At 50.2% G+C, this 26,652-nt stretch overlaps 1 protein-coding gene across 1 annotated transcript; it reads left to right on the forward strand.

Moving 5' to 3' along the window:
• The first annotated feature begins 5,350 nt into the window (after nucleotides 1-5,350).
• Nucleotides 5,351-26,076, forward strand: MTMR9 (myotubularin related protein 9). Its single transcript, XM_048297521.1, has 10 exons — nucleotides 5,351-6,015; nucleotides 8,329-8,437; nucleotides 8,764-8,889; nucleotides 13,932-14,105; nucleotides 15,730-15,947; nucleotides 16,872-17,033; nucleotides 18,751-18,892; nucleotides 20,036-20,256; nucleotides 21,721-21,872; nucleotides 22,322-26,076. The coding sequence occupies exons 1-10, from the start codon at nucleotides 5,831-5,833 to the stop codon at nucleotides 22,483-22,485; spliced, it is 1,653 nt and encodes a 550-aa protein (XP_048153478.1). The 5' UTR covers nucleotides 5,351-5,830; the 3' UTR covers nucleotides 22,486-26,076.
• The last annotated feature ends 576 nt before the right edge of the window (nucleotides 26,077-26,652 follow it).

Below are 26,652 nucleotides of genomic sequence, written 5' to 3' on the forward strand. Positions count from 1 at the left end.
AGCAATGTCAGGACCAGGCTCAGACATAAAATTTCCCCCAGCCCCTGGCAGACTTTTGGTCTGGGCAAACTGGCTCCAAGGCAGGGCTCAGGAGCTCAGGTGCCCAGCAAGCTGCCCACTGTGGATCCCTTTTTTGGGAAGCCAGGAGATCTCCCTATCCCCTGTATAGCTTGGCCCTGCCAGCTGGCCTCGTGGCTGCTTTGGATTTATCCCTGTGCATGTGGTCACTGCACCCACAGGTGATTCTCAGCCCCAAACCTCCTTTACCTTGTGCTTGCTGCTCTTCCTGGGAAAATATCACAGTGTGAAGCGGCGGGGTGTTGGGATAATGGGATCACAGGAGTGAAAACAAGCCCAGAGAGAGCCCTAAAAAACACCAGTGCTTGTCCAAGAGGCAAATGGTCACGGGGCTGCAGCATATGGAGGGTGATCTGCTGTCCTGCAGCCCATTACTGCTTGGATTCCACAGGCAAAACCCTGCTGGTGTCAGTGCACACGTGGTGGAGGGGAACTTGCTCTCTGGAAAGCCCAAAATCATGGGAATCGCTCCAGATTCAGGACATGTGGTCTCAAAGGTGGCTCCAGAGCAGGGAGAGGAACATCTGCTCCCCAGGGCCTGCCCCGTGCCTCGGGGGTTTTCAGGAACAGACCCAGACAGTTCATGATCCTGCTCTCCAGGCAGGAGAGGAAGACATGGGAAGAGCCCTGGCTCCTGCTGAGGGCAGACAAGCTTCTTGGCAAAGCTCTCCAGGCCACATTCCAGGGCAGAGGGGAGCAGATGGCCGGGCATTTAGGGCTCTGGCAGGAGCAATCCCTGGGCCTTTGGCTGAGGGCACTGGTTTAGCTCTGCTTTTCCTTCTGCTTGGACACTTTCTGTCTGTGCTTCTCCCGCTCGTGGAGTTTCTTAGGAGGCTTTGTCAGAGCAAGGAAAAGCAGATGGTGCCTGGAGCCACCTGCTGCAGGCAGCTGGAGAGCCTTCCTTGACCCGTTATCTGTTATCACAACCCAAGTCCATCCTCACAAATACCTCTACAACCTGTGGATCATAGAATATTTAGGTTAGAAAAGCCCTCTGAGATCAGTGAGTCCAAGCGCCCCTGCAGCACTGCCAAGGCCACCACTGACCCATGTCCCCAGTGCCACACCCACATGGCTTTGAAACCCCTCCAGGGTTGGGGACTCCAGCACTGCCCTGTTCCAAGGCTGGACAACCCTTTCAGTGAAGAAATTTTCCCTAATATCCAATCTAAACCTCCCCTGGAACAACTTGAGGCTGTTTCCCCTCATTGTTTTTACTTGGGAGAAGATCCAAACTCCCCCCCCCGGCTGTCCCCTCCTGTCAGGGAGTTGTGCAGAGCCACAAGGTCCCCTCTGAGCCTCCTTTTCTCCAGGCCGAGCCCCTTTCCCAGCTCCCTCAGCTGCTCCTTATCATCCCAATTGTGCTCCAGCCTTCTCTCCCTCACTCGGGGCAAGTCTGTACCCCCAGCCACGAGATTATCCTAAAATTGTTGGTGCTCACGGCCCAGCCCGTGGGTTGGGATCTTTGCCCTTGAGTGGGGAGTGGCAGCTGTGGGGTTGGGAATGCAGGACAGGATGATTTGTGCAGGACACAGAGATAAGGCTGGCCAGGCAGGGTTGTTTCATTGCACAAGAGGTGAGTTGTTCCCTTCCCGGCGTTCCGTACACCTCCCATTGTTCCCGAGGCTGGGGCACTGTTTGCCGACCGGTATCAGAGCTGAGCTGTGCCAGGCAGTGTCACAGCACAGGGAGCAGCTCCAAGCGTTGCCGCTCCTTATTTCACAGGGCTAAAAACAAGGCAGGACGGGTCTCCCTGCCGCGTTTGGGGGTTCCTCCAGGAGAGGTAACGTTCAAACCAAAGTCTTTTGAGTACAAACCTTATTTTTCCTAAAGCACAAGGCACGAGGACAGAAAAAGGCAGGGAATTAATCCCATCCCAGTCCCAGCCTCCTCTTGTTCGGCACCCACTCCAGCTGTGGCTGCCCCTGGATCCCTGGAAGTGTCCAAGGCCAGGTTGGATGGGGCTTGGAGCAGCCTGGGCTAGTGGGAGGTGTCCCTGCCCATGGCAGGGGGTGGCACTGGATGAGCTTTAAGGTCCCTTCCCACCCAAACTATCAAGACACACCAGGGGAGGTTGAGGAGCAATTTTTTCACCAAAAGAGTGATCAGTCACTGTCACAGCCCAGGAAAACAGTGGAGTCCCCATCCCTGGAGGGATTTAAAAGCCGTGTGGATGTGGCACTTGGGGACATGGGTCAATGGTGGCCGTGGCAGTGCTGGGGGATGGTTGGACTGGATGATCTCCGAGGGCTTTTCCAACCCAAACCCTTCTGTGCTTCTATTCTCTGATTCCATGGCTGTGCTGCAAATACCCTTTAACAAATACCAGTCCCCACAGCACCTCCAGGGGGATGGAGGCCACCCCACAGAGCAGCTGTGCCTCAGTCTGTGGGGTCTGAGGGTGCTTCACGAGGGTGGGGGGCTGTGGGGCCGTGGGGATGGGAGAGGTGAACACGTGAGAGCCCAGGCAGTGCCTCCTGTGAGGCTCAGGGGGGTTAACACCCATAAAGTTCATTCCAAGGGAGCTGTGTGGAATCACAGAATCAGGGAATGGTCTGGGTGGGCAGGGACACCTTCCACTATCCCAGGCTGCTCCAGGCCCCGTCCAACCTGGCCTTGGACACTTCCAGGGATCCAGGGGCAGCCACAGCTGCTCTGGGCACCCTGTGCCAGCGACCCCAGGAGACCCCAGGAGAGAAGGAGCTCCCCAAAGCACCGGCCCTCCCTGAGGAGTTCCCACTGCTGAGCATGGGAAGGAACAGGGAGACAGCTTTTCCTCCTCGGGCAGGAGCAGCTGCCCAGGCGAGCAGCCCTTTCACAGCCCTGCTCGTGCCCTGGAGATGGGAATGTGTGTTTAGCTCTGGGTTCCCACCAAAGGCTTCCCAGTCCCTGCAGGAAAATGCAGAGGGGGTGAGTCCTGTGCTGCTCCCAGCCCATGGCAGCACTGAGGGCAGCAACAGAGACGTGTTTGTGTTTTAAGTTTCACCCAGGACTCCCAAACCTCAGCAAATCCAGCCCTGGGAGAGACCCCTCTTTTCCCTTTGATGATGTGGATCAGTGCAAACCCCCATAAGAGGAGAATTAATCGTCCTTATTATGAATCTTTGCACCTATCTACGAGATTAAAATGTCACTAATTAGAATTTCAGATCATTCCCAGACACCGGAATCACCAAACCTGCAGCGTTAACGAGACACACGGGCAACAAACTGGACAAACTCCGGCTGAACTCAGCACCAGGGGCGAGGATAAAAATTCAGGTCGCCAAACCCAAACACCTCCGCAATCCCTCTCAGGGGTAATTGCCCAGAACAGGCTGTCACCCATCCCTGCCCGCTGACATCCGCACGGACAGTGCCAGGCTGATTCCATCAGGCAGGGGCTCAACAACCTCGAACCTGAAGGAATCCCGGGCAGGACGGCACCAGCAGCCATCCATCCCCTGCAGAGGGAGCCCCAGGAATGCCTGATGACCCGATTTGCACGCTCTGGCTTTGTTCTTCTCCAGAGATAAAGCAGTGGAGGCTGAGGAGTCGGAGCCTCTCCGGGTGAGCGAGATCTGTGAGATCTGGATCAGGGGCTGGATCCACCCTCCCTTCCAGCAACCCCTCTGGGGGAGCAGCAGTGCCCAGTGCAGACACCACAGCCCCTCTTCAGGAAAAATCTGGATTTTTTATTTTTTTTCCCCTGAAAATCTGGAGAGTCCTTCATCTTCTTCCCACTCCCTAGAACTTTTCCTGGGAGCACAGGGGTTTGTGGACAGCCCTTCTCACTCTCACAGATACTCTCGGGGTAAATGCTGGATTTCAGCATCACCAGCCTTGAATCTCGTTTGGAATCACAGGATAATTTCGGTTGGAAGGGACCTTAAAGCCCATCCCATCCCACCCCCTGCCATGGGCAGGGACACCTTCCATTATCCCAGGTTGCTCCAAGCCCTGTCCAGCCTGGCCTTGGACACTTCCAGGGATCCACATCCCTGCTCTCACCTCTGCTAATAGATTTAGTGGCAAGGTTTGGGTTTTAGTAGTGCCCAAGCTCTCTGGCCTTCCTGACAGAGATGTATTTACAGGAATAAACCATGGAAAAGCACTCGAGCTTATGCACCCCTGACCCTGCAGCCTCACCACCGGCTGTGGGATGTTGGCAGTGCCACAGCTGGGTGGCTTTGGAGAAGAACCTGAGCGGGATTTCACGTGCGGTGAGGCCAGGCTGAATTTTTTGGACTTTCCCCCATTTTTTGCAGGAGCAGGACGGCGCTGGGCTGGGGTCAGCAGGGCTCAATTCCCGCGGGTTTGGACCCAAACTGCGGCTGCCCATGGCCTCGGTGACGACCGACCTCAGCCCAGCTCCCTGCCCGCCCCGGGGCTGCGGCTTGGACACCCTGCCCGCTCCCGCTCCATTCCCGATCCCTGCCAGCTCCCGCTCCATTCCCGATCCCTGCCCGCTCCCGCTCCATTCCCGATCCCGATCCCTGCCCGCTCCCGCTCCACTCCCGATCCCTGCCCGCTCCACTCCCGATCCCTGCCCGCTCCGCTCCACTCCCGATCCCTGCCTGCTCCACTCCCGATCCCTGCCCGCTCCATTCTCAGTCCCTGCCCGCTGCGTCCCCGCTCTGTTCTCAATCCGTGGCCGCCCCATTCCCCCGTCCGCTCCCTTCCCAATCCCCGCCCACTCTATTCCCCCCGTCCGTTCCCATTCCCGCTCCATTCCCTCTCTCTACCCGCTCCATTCCCTCTCTATTCTCACTCCCGCTCCATTCCCAATCCCTGTCCGTTCCCTTCCCGCTCCGTTCCCAATCCCCGCCCACTCCATTCCCCCTGTCCGTTCCCATTCCCGCTCCATTCCCGATTCCTGCCCGCTCCACTCCCGATCCCTGCCTGCTCCATTCTCAGTCCCTGCCCGTTCCCTTCCCGCTCCGTTCCCAATCCCAGCCCACTCCATTCCCCCTGCCCCTTCCCTTCCCGCTCCATTCCCGATCCCAGCCCGATCCAGTCCCGCCCCTTTACGGGAGCCCCGCCCAGGCCCCGCCCCCTCAAGCCCCGCCCCCGCGGGTCCCTTTCCCATTGGCTCCCCTCCAGGCCCCGCCCCCCGCAGGTCCCTTTCCCATTGGCTCCCCTCCAGGCCCCGCCCCCTTCCGCGGGCCCCGCCTCTAGCCCCGCCCATTACCCTTAACAGCCCCGGAACGTTTATGGCGGGGCCATGCCGCACGCCGGACCATTTAACCACTTCCCCGGCTCCCTGAGGATGGCGGCCGCGGATTGGCTCCGATTCCCGTCACGTGACCCGAGAGGCTCCCGGGAGGCGCTTCCGGCCCATCCCGCTCCGCCGGCGGCTCCTGGGAATCCCGGGAATCTTGAGGGGCCCGGGGGTCCTGGGGTTCCCCCACCGCCCTGACCCTCCCCCTGTCAGCACCGAGGGTCTCCTCGAGCCGCCCCATCCGCTCCCCTCTGCAGCCTCCTCCCCACAGCCCCGGTCGGGCCCTGAGGGAGAAGGGGGGGCCCTGTGAGGGTCTCTCCCGCTGGCCGCATCGCTCTCCGTGCCCAGAGAGCCGCCGCCACCCCCAGGTTATGTCCCCGCCTGCCCGGGTGGGACCGCACAGACCCTCCCCGGCTTTCCCACCCCGGCCCTGCCGCTGTTCCCGAGGCTCCCCCCCGTTTTTCCCAGTGAGTTTTTCCCAGTGAGTTTTTCCCAGTGAGTTTTTCCCAGTGAGATTTTTCGCAGTGGGTTTCCCCCGCCTTCCCCTCCAGCATGGAGTTCGCCGAGCTGATCAAGACCCCCCGAGCCGATAACGTGGCGCTGCACCGCCCGTTCCACCCGGCCGTGGAGGGGACGCTGTGTCTGACCGGCCACCACCTCATCTTCTCGTCCCGGCGGCACGACAACGCCGAGGAGCTGTGGCTGCTGCACTCCAACATCGACTCTATCGAGAAAAGGTGATGCTCCCCTTTCTCCCTGCCTGCCCATCCCTAATGCCTTGCCTCGGGGTTGGGAAGCGGTTGGAAAGGCTGGCTGGCAGGCACCTCAGCTGTCCCAAATCCAGGCGTGGGGAGCAGGAAGGATGCTCTGGGCATGGACGTTGCCTTAAGCTGTGCCACGGGAGGCTCGGGTTGGGCATCAGGAGGAATTTCTGCACAGAAAGGGCGATGAAGCATCGGAATGCCAGGGAGGTTTGGAGTGCCTACCCCTGGAGGTGTCCAGGGAAGGACTGGAGGTGGCACTCAGAGCTCTGGGCTGGGGACAAGGTGGGGTCGGGCACAGCTCGGACTCACTGATCCTTTTCCAACCTCAGTGATTCTCTCAGCGCCCAGGGCAGGGTTCTGCTTTTGTTTGGATGTTCGTGTTTGATGTTACATCTCAAAGGTTGAATTTTTGCCACAGAGTCAGAGCCTTTTCACCCCTTTTGTTCTGTGTTCGTTGTTCAGTGGGTTCATCTGCCCCTGCAGCCCTTTATAAACGGTGCAGCTTCCTGCTGTGCAGAGAGATGGAAATCAGAGCACTGCTGCAGGGGTTTGCTTTGTGTCACCCACCAAAACTGCTGGCACAAGTGGTCTCTGGACTTGCTCAGCTCCAAATCAGTCTCCTGCTGCTTGACAGCATCGTCCCTCCCTTCTGCAGCTGCTTATGGGATCAATAACCCTGTAACAATGTGCTTTTTGTGGTAAAGCTGAGTCCTAGCTGCAGAGCTCCATATTTTTTCTTGCCCATCCCCTTTTTATTACAGAGACTTCAGAGATTTATCCTTTTCCCCCTCATTTGTGCCTTACCTGTACCATTGTCCCTCATCAAGGTCTGCCCCACCTCACCTGGTCATTGTCTTCTGCTCCCTCTCCTTGGTCCTTTTTTCAGCTTGTTGGTAATACTTCATTTTTGTATTAATTACAAAATCCTTCCTCTGTTTTTAATGCCTGCTAAGGAAATCTGGTAGAACAGAATCCCTTTCTGCCAGCAAGACTGGAACATTCAGGCAGCAGAAATTAAAAAAAGTAGAGTCTGGAATGGGGGAGTTGCTGGGTGCTGATTAAGTTTGTTCCTGATTTCCCTGAGTGTTTCTGAGAGAGGAAAGGAGCAGAGGGGTGGAAACCCCAGGGAATTTCTTCCCATGCTCAGTCCTCAGAGTGGTTTGGCCTCACCCCTGTTACTCCTTGTACTAAACCAGCCATAACCCCATTTTGAAAATTAATATTTACAAGCCTTTCTTTCTGTTTTAAATTTTTTAATGAGTTTAGCAGCAGTTCTGGTGTAAGTTAATCCCAAATAATCAAGGAACATGGAGCTCTGAGGAGGGAGTAGTGCACTGCTGGCTCAGGATGTGATTTACAACAGCTTTACTCTGTGTGCAGATACTCTCAGCCCTTATTTGCCAGAGCAGACCCTGAAAGTTGTTTTGTGTGAGTGTAACTGCAGTGAAACTTGGCATGTAAAGGGATAACAGGAATTTCTCCACGCTGGAGAGGATAACAAGACCCCCAAATCAATGTAGATTTTAGGAAGATCCAGTTTGGTGCTGCTTCAGGTTCTTAGTGCACAACGTTGTGCCAGGTGCAGAAAATCTCTTGTCCCATTTAATTCTATGAAGGTTTTTTATACAAAGTGGTGTTTTCCCTAAGTATCAGAGGATCAAACTCTGCTCCTTGAACTTTTGTAGCTCTTTAAGTGACTGAAATATGGCTGATGAGGGCTCTGAGCTGCTTTGTGAACAGAGACTTTTCTGGGGGATAAGACCTTCACTGCCCTGAGGTCTCCAGAGCAAATCGTGGTGCTGCAGGTGTCAGACACCAAACTTTCCTGTTAAATCATAAATCCCAGAAGGGTTTGGGTTGGAAGGGACCTTAAAGCTCATCTCATTCCATGAGTAGGGACACCTTCCACTATCCCAGAGTGCTCCAAGCCACGTCCAACCTGGCCTTGAGCACTTCCAAGGCTGGAGCAGCCAAAGCTTCTCTGGGCACCCTGTGCCAGGGCCTCCCCACCCTCCCACTGGTGTAATATTTGTCATGTAATACCTCCACTCCCTGCCACAGCCAAAGGATGGAATAAATGGACATAAAACCAAACTTGCAAATGGCAAATAATGAGTTTTAATAATGTGATTTATGATTTAACGGGTTTGTTTCTTTATTTTCTTGTAAGGTGCTGCTGCAGGCAAACTGCCACTAATGGGATTTTGCCTTGTAGAAAGAGCTGTGGCACTTCTCTTGCCTTAGAGGATCCTGTTTTTATGGGACTCACTTCCTGTCTTGCTGTAGGTTCGTGGGCTCCTTGGGCACCATCATCATAAAATGCAAAGATCTGAGGATTATCCAGCTGGACATCCCAGGGATGGAGGAGTGTCTGAACATCGCCAGCTCCATCGAGGTGAGGAGTTACCATCAGTCAGAAAACCTGCAGGTCTTGAGCTCACCTCAGCCTTCACAGCTTTTTTTTTTCCAGTTAGGAAGGTTTTCATTCATGTTTTGGAAGGCAAAGGAGAATCTGGAATATTTCACATGGGGTTGTGGGGTATTTACCAGAGGTTTTGGACTCCCCATCCCTGGAAGTGTCCAAGGCCAGGTTGGACGGGGCTTGGAGCACCCTGGGATAGTGGAAGGTGTCCCTGCCCATGGCAGGGGGTGGAATGGGATGAACTTTAAGGTCCCTTCCAACTCCCACCTGTGATTCCATGATTTCTCTTGCCCACACAGGCGCTTTCCACCCTGGATTCAGTCACCCTCATGTATCCGTTCTTCTACCGGCCCATGTTTGAGGTCCTGGAAGATGGATGGTCCTCTTTTCTGCTGGAACAAGAGTTTGAGCTCCTCAGTTCAATGGTGAGTGGGATTTGAGGGATTTGCCCAGGCACTCAGATATTCTGTGAACTCTTTCACCCAGCAGTGGCTGGACTGGAAATCCTGGATGGTTAAAAATCCATCTGGTGCCTGGGTGAGAAGTGAGCCTTGTTGAAATATTCCCTCTGTAACATCAGACCTTTGTTTGCTGTTTCACCTTGTACTAGTGGGGGTTTGAGGCCTTTCTCAGGAAATCACAAAGGTAGGAAATGTTTTTGGCCTTTGGGGATGGTTCTCTAATTGGAAGAACAAATTGAAATCCTTTGGCCTGGCTTTGTTGTACTTAACTTTGATCTGGAGTGGAGTGAGATGAATCTTTGTCAAACCCTTCTTTGAAATGACATTGGTTTTAAAAAATTGCTCTTTAGGAGGATGACAATGAAGATGCCCAGTTTGAAGCACTTTTTCCTTTAGTTGATGCTGGGGAAATATTGAGGTGGTTCAAAAAGCAGGAAACTTCCAGTCCTCTTTCTCCAGGTGCTCTTGCGTACATTGATATTGTTTTGGTACCTGAAGGGTAGCAATTCTTGTGGCATTGCCTGTTGTGTCTCTTCTTCAAATTTCCTTTTAGGATGGCTGGATTTGGTAGAGTGGGAACTGTCTTGGGTGCAGGAACCTGGTTTAATAATTCCTTAGATTTGCATCTCTGTGTTCCAGGCCTTTGTTTCACATCCACTCTGTGCTCTTGCTCCATCAGCTCAGGTTTCTGAGCCCACAGCCATTAGTGCAGCATCCAAGAACATTGATTTTTTTTTTTGTTTTAATTTGCTTTTATCTGCAGCCCAGCTTGTCTGCAGCCTGTATCACTTCCTGGCTATGAGCAATAACTGAATAATGTGATCAGCTTGACCAAATTCAGTTGATGAAATCACCAGAAAATTAAAGAGGTTCAGAGGCCTTGCTATTTCTGTCTCATGATTAAAGCACTCTCATGTGTCTTATCTTCCTCTGTCTTCCAGAGACAGACCAACTGTCTGTTATCATATCCAGCACATGGATCCATTGATGTGCTGCTTTCTTCCTTATTTTTCAGGGATTTAAGACTGCATTTGTCAATCTCTTGCCTTTCTGAACATACTCTCCTTTGTAAGAATTACATTTAAAAACCTCATTGCCTTTTAGCACCACGTTCCCAGGGCAATCATTCATTCCTTTAAAATCTCCACATCTGGCAGCTGTTGATTTATTCTTGGCTTTTCACCCAAAACCTCACATTTTGAACAAAATGGTGTCAAAAGCCAGCTTCCAATGATTTACATCTGCTGAACAACAGATAAATGTCTTGTTGACCAAATAAGTCTTGTTCTGTGATGACACTGCCTTGTGTGACAGGCTGGAACAAGGAAATGGCTGATTTAAATCTTTCTCCCAGAAGTCAAATGAGTAGAATTCCAAAGGTTCCTGCCTCTGCTAAATCATCCATCTGGATCTGTACCCTCCCCAACAGGGTAACAAGTCAAAAACTGGATTTCACCCACCCTACAGCTCTAGTACTGTGTTAATTCCACATTTATCTGCTACAGGAGAGTTGTTTTCAGACATGGACACACTCTCTAATGGCAAAGTGAAGTGTAAAAGTTAATATTTATTTTTAAAAGTTCGTCAATACATTAAATATTTAGATAATATAATATGTAATTTGTATTCTTCACTGCACAGTGAGGGGCTGAGTGGAATTCAGAGTATATGCAGGGGGTTCATATTTTCTCTGAGCAGTCAGAGGAGAGCCAAGAGGTTTCTCTTCTGCCAAATTCCACAACTGCAGGACACTGCAAACTAACTCTGGAAATTCATTATCCTAAAATGAAGTGGAGAGGCCGTGAGAAGTTTGTACACTGGCAGTATAATTAACAAAAAGGTATTTTGTTGCCAAGAAAATCACTTACTTCATTCTCCTTTTCTTTCCCCCTTTATTCCTTTTTCTTTCATGTTTTCTTTCCCCCCTTTTTCTCTTGTTTTCTTTCCCCCCTTTTTCTCTTGTTTTCTTTCCCCCGCCTTTTTTCTTTCCCCCTTTTTTCTCTTTTTCCCGCCTTTTTGTCTTTCCCCCCTTTTTCTCTTGTTTTCTTTGCCCCGCCTTTTTTCTTTCCCCGCTTTTTCTCTTTTTCTTTCCCCCGCCTTTTTTTCTTTCCCCCCTTTTTCTCCCCCTGTCTTTTTCTCTCTTTTCTTTCCTTCCCCCTCCCCCTTTTTCTCTGTTTTCTTCCCCTTTTTAGCAGGAAAGATCTCAGGGTTCTGAACAATTCAGTTGTGCTTCATCTTTGTATTGGAGCTTCTTTTAAAAAGCAGAACTTTCTGTGTTTGGGCTCAGGTTACAGTGGTACTTGTGAACCATATTTTGCTCTTTCCAGACAAGCATCAACTTTTACATCTGTTCTGTTGCTTGTCCATGCCCAATCTGATCCCAGCAGGGCTTGTTCCTTGGGAATGGCCTCTGGCATTGCTGCTTTGCAGGATCTCCCAAGGTCCACGCTGGGTTCTTGACTTTTTTTTGAGGCCTGTTGGCAGAGCTTGACTTGTGTCCCAATGTTTTGTGGAAAACAACAAACAATCTCCTGGCAATTACAAGTTTTAGGAGGAAGGATAGCTTGGGCATTTGGGAATCAATATCTCCATAAACTAGTATCAGGACAAGAAAAGTAGAAATCTAAGAGTTGATCCTGTCCTGGGTTTAAGAATCACTCCTTTCTTTGTTCTTTGGAGTTCTCTCCCTTTCTGCTCAGCCCTCATCCTTTTGCTGCTTCTATCCTTAGCTTTTTTTGATTCCTAGAAGCTCAGGTGTCTTGCTGGGAGGATTCAAGGTTCACTTTGCACTCCCTGAGTTTCACACAGCACAATTACCTGGTGATAGCTGAAGGTGAGGTCCCCCTTCATCCCTTTCCCTGCAGTCCTTCTGCTTCCTCTGCTGCTGCCTCCCTCTTCCAATTACCTGTGGCCCTTTTTGCTTCCAAATTCCAGCCAGGCCTAAGCTGAAGAGAGTTGATTGGGGCAGTCTGGAGCTCTCACTGCAGAGGTTAACAGGATCTCTGCAGCAGGAGCTGTTGGAGGGAAGACAAATGGTGCCAAGTGCTGCCAGGCTCCTCCTCCTTCCCATGGAAATGACACCGGGCTGACATAATGGGATCATCTGTCTCTGGTGTAAACGGGGAGGAGAGCAGGTTGTGGGCAGGGTTGAATTACCACAGTGGGAGATGAATCAGGTGCTGCTCTTCCATTCCTTTCCATACCCGTGGTGCCTGTGACAGCCAGTCTCAAACATTCCACAGAGTTCTGGTTTTGCCTTCTCCACATCATGTGTGGCAGTGAGGCTTTTATCAGTTTGGTATTCCAGATCCATGCATATTTTTTCATGGTAATCAAATTGCACAACATCTTATGTAAATTAACATAGACACCCCAAAAGTCCTATTAAAATCCCATTGTTGGTGCATTAAAAGCTGGAGCTGTGACCAGCCACATCCCTTTTGTGACCCAGAACCTTTCATCTCTGTTCATAACACGATGGCCAGAGGCAATTTGACTTGGCATCTGGGACAAGCTCTGCTTTTTATAAAATGGAGCTGTTCAGAGGAGCTGTTTGGAGGCTAATGAATAATGAAATAAGGTTGTGGCAGGGATGGTGCAAAACTGTCCAGCTGAGTTCATGCACAAAGGCAGCAATTGCTGCTATTGATGCTGGTATTTATTTTTTCCCAGCATCTTTCTTAGGCTGCCACCAAAAAGGACAGTTTTCCTGTCTCCTAGGCCACACATCCCATGCCTTGGAGCTGCTGCTGATGAAACAGTGTTGTGAGTCAGATCACCTTGTTCAGCTGATGGAAAGGCTTCATTGCCAGAAAACATTCCTGAATTGATCCCAGTTTTCCACTGGACCAGTGAGCCAGTCAGGTGGATTTATATAAGCAGGTAGCAATCAGGAGTGTGGCAAGATATAGTAAGGATCTGGAAGAAAGGAATTCTGATCAGAGATGTGCAATTCATGCAAATTCAACCAACAGACTTGAGCTGATGTAGGTTTTATGTGTTTTGTCACAGCCTAATTTGGCTGCTGTGCTCTTCTCTCACTTTGTCCTACCTGCCTTATCCCTCTGCCTTTTTGTCTGCCTCAAACTTTGTTTGAACTCAGATGAGCAGAGGTTTGATGGATCTCTCTGGGGTCTCTCCCTGCTGCAGAATCTCCACGTTGACCTTTTTCCCTGAGCTGGAGCCAAGGCTTGTGTGTGACCCTGGGTATCAGGTAGCTGGAATTCTCATGCCAAGTGCCTGTGAGGTGTCACATTCAGCCCTTCTTTCCCAAGGCTTTGGCTGTTGGAAGCTGGAGAAGTTACGTAGCAGGAGGTCATGACGAGCTCTCGGTGCTTGGCTGCTTCCAGAAGGTGCTTTTGGAGCAAGAGCTGCAGCTGAGCCCACAGAAAAGAACCAAGCTGGAGATGTTTAAATTGAAATTTTAACCTCAAAGCAGCTTCAGCATCTGGAGTTGGTGGAAATTCTTGCCTTCCTGGGCCATCTTTGTCTTGTGAACTCTTCTTTCAGTACAGGTGGAAGGTTGGGCCCATATTCCCTGTACCTAAACGAACTTGTTGTGAGAATACATTTCTCTGTGGGGTTTCCCCTTGCTGTCTGCTGTGCCTGTGAAATAATTTAAAGCCACAATCACCCATTTCTGCCCACGTGGGCTTATTTTGTGCAGTTTGAGGATGTGGATAAACCAGAGGGGGAACTGTTGTTCAAGACCCAGAGGCACCTGATCACTGTTCCATTGCTTACAAGCTTCATCTGCACTCTGAGGAATGAGCTTCTGGGAGCTGCTGCAAGGAGATGATTGCAGGGAGCAGCAAGGGATGTGCTGGAAAACTTAATGGGTCAACAGCCCTGTAAATGGATGCTTAAAGGACAATTTGTGGTGCAAATGGAACAGATCACAAATGTGACTCCGTGTGTGCTTTATCCTGTGCATGGAAGTCTTTCTTCCCTGTTACCTCTCCCATACAACAAGTTTTCTGACAAAGCTGTGTTCTGGTGTTTTTCAGACCAATGAATGGCGTCTGAGCTGTGTCAACAAGGAATTCTCTGTGTGTCCCTCCTACCCTCCAGTTGTCATTGTCCCCAAATGCATCGATGACGAAGCGCTCCGCAAAGTTGCCCTGTTCCGCCACGGCGGCCGCTTCCCAGTGCTGAGCTACTACCACAAGAAAAATGGGATGGTGAGCTGGGCTTGAGGGGTGGTTGTGCTTGAAGGAGGTGTGGGAATCTGTTTTATGCTCTGGAATTAACAGAGCTCCTGGTTTATTTTCCAACTTCCTCAGTGAAGCTGGGTCTGGGTGATGGAGTGAGTAATCTCCATCCTAGAAATAGCCCTTAATCTGCTTGTTTGGGAATGTCATGGCAGGAGCTTGCTTACAGCACTAAGAGCAAGATGGGGCCTGTAAAGCCACTGCTGGCACCCTGACTGGCTGTGCCTGCCAAGAGTTTTCATGGAAAGGATGGCAGGAGCCACATTGTCCTGTCTGTGAGCAATGGGTCCTCGTCACAGCCGTGGTGACAGCAGAGCCAGCGCTGCTTCTGCTGTGTGACTGTGCAGGGAGGAGCAGGGCAATCTGTTCTCTGAGCCTGGCAGGGTAACTCGGTTCAGGAGTAACAAAGTCTTGGTCTTGCACAGACTTCCTGACAAGCCAGAATCTAATGGAGTGACTGATACGTTGTAATTAAGAAATGCACTGTATGAGACTGTTGGGTAATTGTGTCTCTTGCCGATGTAACCAGTTCTGAGGGTGCTGGGATGGCCAACCTGCAGCTTTTAAACTTGATACAGTCTCCTCAAATGCTTTAATGCCTTCTCCTGTGACCAAGATTCGTAAGCCTTGAATTTGAACTGTGTAGTCTGACTCAGAAGTACCTTGGGGTTTTCTTTGCTTTGCTTTAGAAGCAGCCAATCACCTACTCCATATCGGTTGTGCTTTTTGCTTTTTCTCAGCTCAACAGAAAACCATCAAAGGAAGATTTTTCCTCAATTATCTCTCCAAACTGTGCATGTTTCAGGTGTGAGGAGTACAACAGTATTTGGCTCGGAGTGTTGGAGTTGTGACAGTAAAGCTGTCACTCTCATTGCCCTCCTGCCTCTGAGTTCTCAGCTGTAGCTGGGGTTGCTGACTGGCTGCCCTCACATTTTAGTTACGATTTGAGCTGCTCGGGTGCTTCTGAATTGAAAGGCATTTACTAAAGAGAAATCTCAGCTCATCAGTCTGTGGACTTGAGGTTTATTAATCCATCCATGGGTTAAAAATGTCACCTTTAACTCACGAACAATTCAAGCGTTTTAAGAACAGAGTTGGGAAGGGACTTTGAAAATGACAATCCTGAAAGAGTTGGTTTCATAGAATCACTGGATGGTTTTGGTTGGAAGTATCCTTAGAGGCCATCTAGTTCCAATTCCCTGCAGTGGGCAGGGATGCCTCTTACTGGATCAGGCTGCTCATGGCCCCATCAAACCAGGCCTTGAACACTTCCAGGGATTTATAACACTTCCAGGGTTTATGAAGGAGCCATCAGCAGGAAGGCAGCTCGGTAGTTCACAGAGATGGTACTTGAGGCATAACTGAAGGGATACAGCCTCTAAGATGATGCCTGGAATTTAAAACTTGCCCAGCCAAATGATTGCTGGATTCAAGGATTTCTGGTTCATTTTTAAATACCTTCAGTCCTTGCGAGGGATCGAACTTAAAGCAACCGAAGTATTCAGGGCAAGGCTTGATGCTCAAGTGCATGGTGCCTTTCAGTCAGAATTCTCTCCACTTCCAGTGCCTCACTGATGGTTTTGTGTCTCCCCAGGCGATGCTGAGGAGCAGCCAGCCCCTGACGGGCACCAACGGGCGGCGCTGCAAGGAGGACGAGAAGCTGATTAACGCCACGCTCCGCTCGGGCAGGCGCGGCTTCGTCATCGACACCCGGCCTTTGAATGTTGCCCAGCAGGCCAGGGCCAAGGGAGGGGGCTTTGAACAAGAAGTCCACTACCCCCAGTGGAGGAGAATTCACAAATATATTGAGAGGTGGGTGAAATCAGGCTCTCCCCTGAGCTGGGCTGTGTCGGGTCGCACTGGCAGAGCAGTGATACCTCCACAAAGTCCTTTCTCTTTTAAGAAGAGTTGTGTATTCTGCTTCCTGGCAACAGGGTTGTGTTCCTTCTATGGCAAAACCAGGGTATGTGGATGATAAGGGGATTTTTGGTTTGGTTCCTTGTTCTGGGCAACCTGCTGCAGGTGTCAGCCATCAGGCATCATCCCCGTGCTGTTCCTTTTCCTGAGCATCTTTAGCCACACTCCAGCCTTCCTGTGTTCCCCTTTGCACAGGAAGGAGCAGGTACCTTGCCAGAAAACTTCTGCAGGGGAGGATTTGTTCTGTGGTTGTCACACTCCTCTTGTCCAGAGGATTTGGCCAGAGAAGCTGTGGCTGCCTCATCCCTGGAAGTGCTCAGGGCCAGGTTGGACAGGGCTTGGAGCAACCTGGGATAGTGGAAGGTGTCCCTGCCCATGGCAGGGGGTGGAACGGGATGAGCTTTAAAGTCCTTTCCAACGCAAATCATTCCATGATTCTGTGGTCCAGTACTTTTCATTGGACATCTAATATGCTTCAGTCATTTGCAGACAAGTTACTGAATCAAACAGACTAAAAGTCTTGCCTTGTTCAACCTCCCTTAAGCCTTAATTTTGGGGAATCCTTCTGCACAGACATGCAGTAATATTACTGGAGCTGTGGGCCAGCTCTTGAGGAGTTCAATAAGGAATTTCCTGGCAAATACTTGAAGTGTTTAGTTTTGCTTCTAAAGATTTTATGTGAACTTAATTTTGTTGCTGATTATTTACAGCATCAGAGAGAGGAGAATGAATAAGCACAATATACAAACCCTAAATAATCCATGTCCTCGTTCCTATGCTACTCCTTGAGCTTTCAACAATATTTTCCTTTCCCCAAAGGTTTAATATCCTGCAGGAGAGCTTCATCAAGCTGGTGGAAGCTTGCAATGACCAGTCACACAACATGGACCGCTGGCTCAGTAAACTGGAAGCTTCCAACTGGCTCACTCACATCAAGGAGCTGCTGACTGCAGCTTGTTTGGCTGCTCAGTGCATTGACAGGTAAATCTCCTGCAGAAAGTCTTGGGTTGCTCATTCACTGGTTGCAGATTGCTCATTAAATACCTCTGGCAGCATCAATAACTGCCTGCCGTGATCTGGTTCACTTGTACCCATGGAAGATTCTGTTTCCTCGTGGTGAAGGAATGTTCCTCCAATAAATCAGGAAGAGGGAGGAAACCTCAGCTAAGGAAAGGTTTTGGATCGTGTGGTTAAGGTATATTTCTGTGTCTGTTGCAGCCAAGCTAATTTAGAGAGTTTTATTAAAGGTTTGGGTTAAAATGGGCCCATCTGAAATGGTGTTTGATGGCCTGGAAAAGGGGACACAGAGTTGTTGTTTTCTTTCTTTAAGAAGTCTTTTTTTTTTTTTTCCTTTTCAGCTGCAAATTTCCAATACCACACCTCACTTCCAGAGGTTAAAACAATGTCATCTCCTTGTTTTCCCCAGAAACTGGTCCAGTGCTTTTACCCTCTTGTATTTTTATCCCCACAGCCCTTTCCAAGCAATCCTGCTCATCCCTTCTAAGTGCTTGTGACCTCTTTTAACCTGACATCTCTTTCACAAATGCTGCTGACTCAGCTGACTCGTGTTCAGACCTCAGGCTGCAGAGGCAGTGCTTGCTGTCAGGTGCCAGGGTTTGTAAGGCCAGATGCAGCAATGTACATGGGTTTTATCTGTGGCTCTGGGTGGGAAAAGCCCATCCCAAAATTCAGGGAAAACCTGGCTTTTCATAGGAGCTGGGGAATGTGTTCTGCAGGCACACGAGCAGCTGAAATGCAGTCTCAGTGGTGAAACAGCAGTGCTGCATTAAAATGGGAGCTCTGTGGTTTTTGAAAGCTCTGCCAGTGCTGCTTTCATTACTGCCTGTGCCAGGAAAGGATTGCTCTGGATCAATAGTTTTATCTGGAATTCTTTCCTGCAAGCGTGTAATGGGAAAGATCAGTGACGAAATCCTTCTGGCTTGTTGGGACACTGGCTGATTTCATCATTTTTAACCTCAGCTTTGCTTTTTCTGTTTACCTGGAGCCATGGCAGGTCAGTTCCAGGTGCCTGACCTGCCTCACTCTGAGCCTGGAGGTCAGAGCTGGGCTGGCAAGGAGAGTTCTGTTGTATTTTCCATGGGGAGGGAATGGCTGGGACAGATCTTTCAGCATCTTAAGGGCCTGAAAGATGAAAGGGGAAAATAGTGTTAGAAAATTAGTGTAGGGAGGGAAGGTTTTGATTAAAGATTAGGGAGAAACTCTGTATTATAACAGTGGGGAGGCCCTGGCACAGGTTGCCCAGAGAAGCTGTGGCTGCCCCTGGACTCCTGGAAGTGTCCAAGGCCAGGCTGGACGGGGCTTGGAGCAACCTGGGCTAGTGGAAGGTGTCCCTGCCCACGGCAGGGGGTGGAATGGGATGAGTTGCACTTCCAAGCTGTAACTCAAAGGGTGCCAATCCCAAAGAGTGAGACCCACAAAGGAGATCTCACCGTGCACCTTCTGTCAGTGTGGGAAAGGGTCTGGATTTCCAGCATGCTCAGCAACTGAGCCTTAAGTGATGCAGAGCTCAAGTTACTGTTGGGGAGTACCCAGGTGAGATCCATGTGGGATCCATGTGGGATGGGGCTGCAGTGGTGGTAAAGAGCCAGCAAAACCTCACCACTGTCAACACTGGTGTCCACTGGGATGGGTTCTGCTCATTCACACTCTTATCCCTTCCCACCTTTTTGTTTCCCAGGGAAGGTGCTTCAGTGCTAGTCCATGGCAGCGAAGGAACTGATTCCACGCTCCAGGTCACTTCCCTGGCACAGATCATCCTGGATCCAAGGTGCAGGACTATCCGTGGCTTCGAGGCTCTTGTAGTGAGGGAGTGGCTGCAGGTAAGAAATACCCTGGACAGAGCAACAGCTTGTTCCAGAGACACTGGGGTTGGGAAATAGCCTGAGGGGCAGCCAACAGGTTGGGCCTTGTTGCAGCCCTGCTGAGTGTGAGTGTCCTTTGTCCTAAAGAGCAGCATCATTACCTGAGTCATTTGTCCTTCTGGCGCTCCTGGGGCCTCTGCCTCTCATGGCAGGTTTTTTGATTTTGGGGCACTGCCTGTTTTGTGAGCTCAGGGGGAACATCTCTTATCAAGAATGGTTTGGGTTGGAAGGGACCTTAAAGCTCCTCTTGTTCCAACCCCCTGCCATGGGCTGGGACACCTTCCACTAGACCAGGTTTTGTCTTTTCCATCTCATTAGATAAAACTGTTCAGTCTAAACCACAAAACCTGAGTTGTGCTGTTTGTACCTTTGCAGTCTGGTCCTCCAGTGCACCCACCCCAGCTTGTTCCTGCTCACATTCTCTGATCAAACACAGCCTGAGAAAGGCAGGGAAAATGGTCACAGAGTCACAGAACCATTTCAGCTGGAAAATACCTTCCAGGCTGTCAAGTCCAACAGCACTGCCAAGGCTACCACCGACCCATGTCCCCAAGTGCCACATACACGTGGCTTTTAAATCCCTCCAGGGATGGGGACTCCACCCCTGCAGCTGTGCCAGGGTTGGGCAGCCCTTTCTATGAAGAAATTCTTTCTAACATCCAATTTAAACCCCCACTGGTGCAACTTGAGGCTGTTTCCTCTCATCCTGTCCCTGTTCCCTGGGAGCAGAGCCCGACCTGCCCCTGGATGCCCCTTCCTGTCAGGGAGAGCCAGAAGATCCCCCCTGGGCCTCCTTTTCCCCAGGCTGAGCCCCTTTCCCAGCTCCCTCAGCTGCTCCTGGGACTCCAGCCCCTTCCCCAGCTCCGTTCCCTTCCCTGGACATGCTCCAGCCCCTCAGTGTCCTTCTTCTTTTAGGAGGGGCCCAAAACTGAATCCCAGAATTGAGGTGCCCCAGCAGTGCCAGCAGAGGGATAATGGTTTCTAACAGCTTGTTCTGGCTGCCTGAGCAGCTGCATGGACAGAACTCACACTGAAGTGTTTTTTCCATGCGTCCTCACATCCCATTCCTCTGTGTGTGTTGCTCTCCCTGATTCCCACCAGGCTGGCCACCCTTTCCAGCAGCGCTGTGCCCAGTCAGCCTATTCCAACAGCAAACAGAAGTGGGAGGCCCCGGTGTTCCTGCTCTTTTTGGAATGTGTGTGGCAGATCCATCGGCAGTTCCCCTGCTCCTTCGAGTTCAATGAGCAGTTCCTCATCATGCTGTTTGAACATGCCTACGCTTCCCAGTTTGGGACTTTCCTGGGAAACAATGAAAATGAAAGGTTGGTGAGGACGCTTGACTTGAATCCTTTAAATGTTGGGCTGACTTGGACTAAAAGTCACGGAATCAAGGAATGATTTGGGTTGGAAGAAGCCTTAAAGATCATCTCGTTCCAATCGTCTGCTGTGGGCAGGGACACCTTGCATTATCCCAGGTTGCTCCAAACCCCATCCAGCCTGGCCAAAAATCTCCACCCATCACCAGTTTATTTAGTTTCTCACAAAGAAACTCCTCCATAAAAGAATAACCAGCTGGAGTTTGATGTGAGTCACAGCTGTGGGAAGCAGACTTGTCCATGCAGGCCTGGAGGAGGAGGAGGTCGAGGCAGGCAGAGGCCACAGCTGGGAATTCTGTCCCTCGCCTGTGAGGGAGGAACGTGACTCTGTAGCCTGGTGGTCCTGCCACCCCCAGGGGCAGCCCTGAGTGGGGCTGCTGGCTGTAGCAAACAGAGTGAAGGACTGGAGCTTCCCACAGCTGCCAGGGAGGTTAAGACTCCTGTTTTGAGCTTGGCAGTTCTGCCCTCAGGACTCCTGGCTCCAGTAAGCCCATGGCTGATGGTCTGCTGCTGAACTGAGGACCACTGGATGGGAAGGGAAAAACAGAAGTGATACTCCAGAGAAGGAAGGCAATTTAAAGCTTCCTGTAAACCTCTCTGTCCTTAAAGTAATCTGGGCTTAGCAGAGACTCTGCTACCTTCTGCAGGGCTGCTGAACCAGTCATCTGCAAAACCAAGTTAGACTTGAAACCAATAAGCTGAAATTTGGAGGAGTATTGAATGTTACATGTAATAACCTGCCTGTCACATCTGGGCACATCAGCCTGGGAGCACAGACAGGGGTTGAAGTCTGATGTTTATCTTGTGCTGTCTGAAGCACTCGCAGGAGTGGTGAATCTGCTGCCTGGCTGGCAGTTCAATTTGCCAGTGCAGGCAGAATGAGGCTTGCTGCAATCCAAGGCACAGGGATCCCTGTAACTGCTGGAGGTGGGATTGCCCCAGGAAAACAGCAGTGCTTGCTCCATGTGCTCAGTTCCTTGCTGCCACCAGAGGGACCTGTCAGACGTGCCCGTTCCAGCAATGACACTCCTTTTATGTGCTCGAGAGTTCCATTGCCATCCTTCCCTGATGCTGCCCTGCCCCACTTCCAGCTCTACCTTAACACAGGAGCCTGATCCCTTTCCAAACCTGGCACTCAAAGCGTTGTGAGGAGGTGACTGATTCTTCACCTGGACAGCAGGCAGCCAGCTTACAAGTGTTATTTCCCCATCTTTTATTCAAAACTAATTGTAATCAGCCAGGTTGAGTAAATTGCTTTAGGTTTACGCCCTGTGCTACGATGGTGAAGGCATTAACCTGAATTATCTGGGGGAGTAGCACATAGAGAAACTCGTGGCTGTGTGGTTCTGACAAAAGGAGCCTTTACAGATCCAAGTGTATAAAACTGACTTGTTCCTGTGGGTTTCTTAGGGCTAAACTGAAGCTGCCTCAGAAGACCATGTCCCTGTGGTCCTGGGTGAACAGGCCTGAAGAGCTGAGCAGGTTCCAGAACCCTCTTTATGAGGCCAACAGCCTTGTCATCTGGCCCTCCGTGGCCCCACAGAGCCTGCAGCTCTGGGAAGGTGAGCCAGGTTTGCTTTCCCTGTTGCAGCCAGTATCTCTTTTGTGATTATTTGTCAGACTTCATTGCTGCCCATTCTGGAGAATCCATGTGCAGTGGGTTCCCTGCTGCAGGAGCTTTCCCCATCCCATGGGTGCTGAGGAGTTCATGACAGTGACACAAGCAGGCTGCCGTGGCTGGGTGGAGACTGAAAATGGAGTGGTCTGATAAGTACAGGAGGAAAAGAGAATGAACCCCCTTCATTTTCCTTTAATTATCTTGTTTAATAGGATGGTGAACTTGGAGAGGAGGGGGGAAGCTCTTTAGGGGGGAGGGAGAGGGAAGGAAGTGTGAACTGTGTGCACACTGTAAGTCCTCTCTTACTTGAGAGCTGCTGGAGTGTGAACAACCTTCATGAATTCCTCCTTGTTTCAAGAAACCCTTGTCACCTGGGTGTCTCTGGGCTTCCAGGTGTCTTCCTGCGGTGGAACAGGCCTTCCAGATTCCTGGAGGAAGCCGAAGAAGAAAGGATCAACATTATCAAGTACAACAAGGAGCTGCAGGCCAAGGTGAACGCGCTGAGGCGGCAGCTGGCGGAGTTGGAGACGGGTGAGGAGATGCAGGAGGAGCCCTGAGCTGGGCTTTGCCTCAGGCCTTTGCTTTCCAGCCCCCTTTACGTCGAGGAAGAAACGTGGAAAGTGCATGTTCTGCTGAGCCCTTGGGTACAGCTGACCCTCCCACTGCTGAGCCCTTCACTCCACAAACCTCCCTGCTTTTTGGGGAGGGGTTTTTGTTTTGTTTACAGAAGACACAGCTGGGCACAATGTCCCCTCTTGGCAGCTTTTCTGTCTCACAATTGGGTACAGTGTCAGCAGGAGCTGGAACTCGTTACCTCCAACTGTGTGGATGACCAGGATGGGGCAAGAGACAGGATGTCTCCAATTTATTTTGGACTTTTTCTGGTTTTGTTGAACACTCACAGGATTCAAATAGAGAGTTCTGTATAGATAAGGTAAAGGCATTTTGTCTGGAAGCACCTTTTCTCTCCTACAGTAGGTAAGGCAGCTTAGTTCTTTAATTTCCTAGGAAAACTAGAAATTGTTAAAATCAAATTACAGGTTCTGCCAGTCTACACAACACTCTCAGTAGCCTTCACATCTCACACTTGGGGTTTTGTGTTCAGCATTGGCTTGGGGGCAGGAAGTTAAATACCAAACCAGAGCAAGACATTTCAGTGCAATACAGAATTGAAGTAGGGATTCTGCTGCTAATGTTTAAGCCATGACCTTCAGGTGGAATTGTCCCTCGTGGGCAAGGATCTCCTAAGGAATAACAAACTTTTTTTATTCTGCCTGGAAAACAAAAAGGTTTAGTAGTTGGTGGGGGTGTTCAGTTGCAGAACAGGGCTCGGAGCTGTCCTTTAAACCAGAGCCAAGCTGCCTTCTTGGGAATTCCAACCCTCCTGGCTGGGTTTGGACACCTGGCCAGCTTCACAGCATTGCCAGGGTGCAAGAGCAGCACTTCATTCACAGCTCAACAAAACACTTTCGTTGCACCTGATGTGCTTTTCCCTCTTGTGCTCTTATGTCCATGTTGTGAAACCTCAAAAGCAGCAGCTGGAAGTTCAGGTGACCTCATAGATCTGCTGCAGATGAAGAGGCCATCACACTACAAAAAATATTAAGAGTTTAGATGATTTGTAGCTGCTAAAACTGCATAAAGACTTTAGGGATAAGCTTTTTCCCATTTAACTTTGTATTTTGTAGCTTCTCTTTCTGTTTCTGTGGCTTCAATCTGCTTTTTATAAAATCAGAGTTCTCTCTAGTGATTTTTTTTCCTCCTTTAAAAAGACAGGTAGGAGTAGGTCCGAAATACTCAGAGACATTTTTTTTTTAGCTTGATTCCATGGGTAGCTGTACAGGATTGGGAAAAATTGAATTAACAGCAGCACATGTGGCTGGGATTATCTCGAAAAGAGCTTCCTTTTAGCCTGGTTCTGCTGGAACAAGCAGAGCTACAGTAGGTCAGTGGTGTGATCCTTCTGGAAAGTGTTCAGCTTCCAAGTTCAGGGAATGAAGCTGCCTTTATTTAAAAGCCACTTCACACCAATTTGTGTGAAAATGCAGGGTCTGCAGTTGTACAAGTAGCTGGGGAGGAACCTGCAAAAATCATGTAACCACTAAGTATAGCCTAAGAAAATTCTATCATCAAGAAAATGATATAAAATTATGTGATAGTGGTCAAGTGCTACCTTAATACCTCTTCAGTCCTTATTTCCTTAATTATTTCCTTCTTGCCTAAGCTAAACTTAGCCCTGAAGTCCTTTGGCTTAAAAAGTAACAAGATCCCTTTTAAACCATTGCTCGCTTAAGGCAGAAGAGTGATTTCCCCCTGCTTGCAATGCCAATTTCTTTTTAGGTTTGGAGCCTTGTTCCCTAAATCCAGTCTGACACAGGGAATGCTGCTCAGGGTGGCTGGGAATCTGCTCTGCATGACAGGGGAGGCACAACTGGGCTGTTCCCTCCTCCAAATCCAGAGATTCCTCTGGGTATGTTGCTCATACAAGCCCTTAAAATGATTGTTCACCCGTTGAAATGATGTCTTTGGGATCTGCACCTGCCTGGGTGGTGTTTCCCTACCCCATTCAGAATTTCTCCATCTGAAATCCATTATCCCCAGCCAGATGGGAAGGATTCAGAAGGCACTATTTTCCCTGTAATAGACTACACATAAAACACTCCTAAAGGTTATGCAATTCCCTAACACAGTAATTATAGATTGAGCTAAATAATAGAGAAGCAGAGAGGGTTTTTTTGGATCTAATTGCCTGGCTGCTCCAGCCTCTCCTGCAAACTGCAGGCATCCGAGGAAATTGGGAAACCAGCTGTGCCAGCCAACAAAAGGCAGCACATTCCCTCTGAGCTGGCATCAATTTCAGCCTCCACTTGTGTTGAATCCACACCCAAGCGCTGTGTGTGCCTTGGGAATGTGGATCCCAGCCTTCCTGTGGCAGTTTATTCCACAATTCCGGGGCTGGGCAGCACCTTGTCCCTGCACAGCTTCTGTGGCACAGGCCTGGGAGGGCTGGCAGGAGACGGAGTGGGGATGGGTGGTGGTGTAGGCTCTCCTGGGAGAGGACACGTCCCAGAGCTCTCCTGCCAGGCTGCTCCCATGTTCCCACTGGACTTTCCCATTCCCAGTGCTTCCCAGGCTCCAGACTCACAGCAGAACACTCCCATGCTTTGCTTTGCTGCTTGCCTCTCCCCTATTTAATCACATATTTAATATCACTGATGGGTTTGCTCCTCTCAGAGGGGGATCCCTGCCCCGTGACACCCTTTTTGCAGATTCCCTGTGTCTTCCTGAGCTGTGGCAGTGCCCAGCTCTGGCTCCTCCCTGTGCCACTGCCTTACGCCCTCACTGCCACCCCACTCCTGCTCTTTTGCACACAATTTGTGGTACAAGCTGGACATTGAAAGCCCCATCTCCCAAGTTTTCGGGGCAATCCACAAGGACACTCTGCCATTTACCAAAAAAAAAAAAAAAAAAAAAAAAAAGAAGGGAAAAGGAACTAACTTGCGCAGTTTTCATAAGGGAAATACGAAATATGTACCTTCACTATTTTGATTGTATTGATTAACTCTTGAATGTGGCGCTGGTTTTGACGTGCACTTTTGTCCCTGTTGCATAGGATCCAATTTCAAGTTGCACTGTACAGCGTTCTTGGTGTCTCCTGTGCGCTTTGCTAAAGCCTCAGGCAGTGCTGTCGTTGTGTGAGGGGTGAAGTGTCTGCCAGCACTGCCTGTGTTTGTCACAGCAGCACTGTGTGACGTGTGCTGTGTGTCTGTTCACTCCTGCCAGCTCAAGTGACGAGCGCGCTGCTGTCCCAACATCTGGAGCTGCTCTTTGGACTTGGCTGCTGCGTCAGTCTTGATTTTTTTCCTGTACACTTTGAAATGGCAGGGCTGGGAGTTGTGTGCTGGTGTTAGGTAATTGCTGTCTGTGTACAGAATCCCAGCTGCTGCGGCGTGGAATTTACTGCAACAAGAAGAAAAAAAAAAAGTAACAAAGCTGAGGAAAAAGAAGATGATGGCTCAAGGTTCAGCCATTTGGGGGAGCAAAACAGATACAAAGTGGCTGTAAACTTTGCTGTAGATATGTTGAGACAATAGTAGATGTGTCTGTTTAAATTAAAACCTTGAAGACTAAAAAGTTCTTTAATTACACTGCTGAATCTTCTTTATTAGCGTGGCCTTCCCTTCCCACAGGAGCGATGTGGGTGGGTGTGACTTGGATGAAGCTTTTGATTGAAGTTTTAGCTCTTTTCAGCTCAATTGTGCTTTATTTTACAGCTGAACAGGCCCTGTGGTGGTAGAAAAGGGGTAAAAGGAGAAGGGTGAGACCCTGAGGCTGGGAGGGGCTTGCAGAGCTCTGCGCTCACAGTTTTGGTCCTTGGACAGCAGCTCTCCACATGATGGATTAACAGTTTGATTATCCAAGGTTTTATACTGGTATTGATCTTTTTACCCTTGTATTGATCTCCCCAAAGGAAGAAGGGCAGGGGTGTTCACAGGGGAGGTGTTTGGAGTGAAGCAAAGAAGGTGGATGCTGATAGGACAAGGGGAAGTGAGTGGTTTTAAACAAAACCAGGAGACCTTTAGATGAGATACTAAGAATAAATTCTTCCCTGTGAGGGTGGGGAGGCCCTGGCACAGGGTGCCCAGAGAAGCTGTGGCTGCCCCTGGATCCCTGGAAGTGTCCAAGGCCAGGCTGGACAGGGCTTGGAGCACCCTGGGCTAGTG

This window comes from Corvus hawaiiensis, chromosome 3, assembly GCF_020740725.1.
Source record: "Corvus hawaiiensis isolate bCorHaw1 chromosome 3, bCorHaw1.pri.cur, whole genome shotgun sequence".
Classification (NCBI taxonomy): Eukaryota; Metazoa; Chordata; class Aves; order Passeriformes; family Corvidae; genus Corvus; species Corvus hawaiiensis.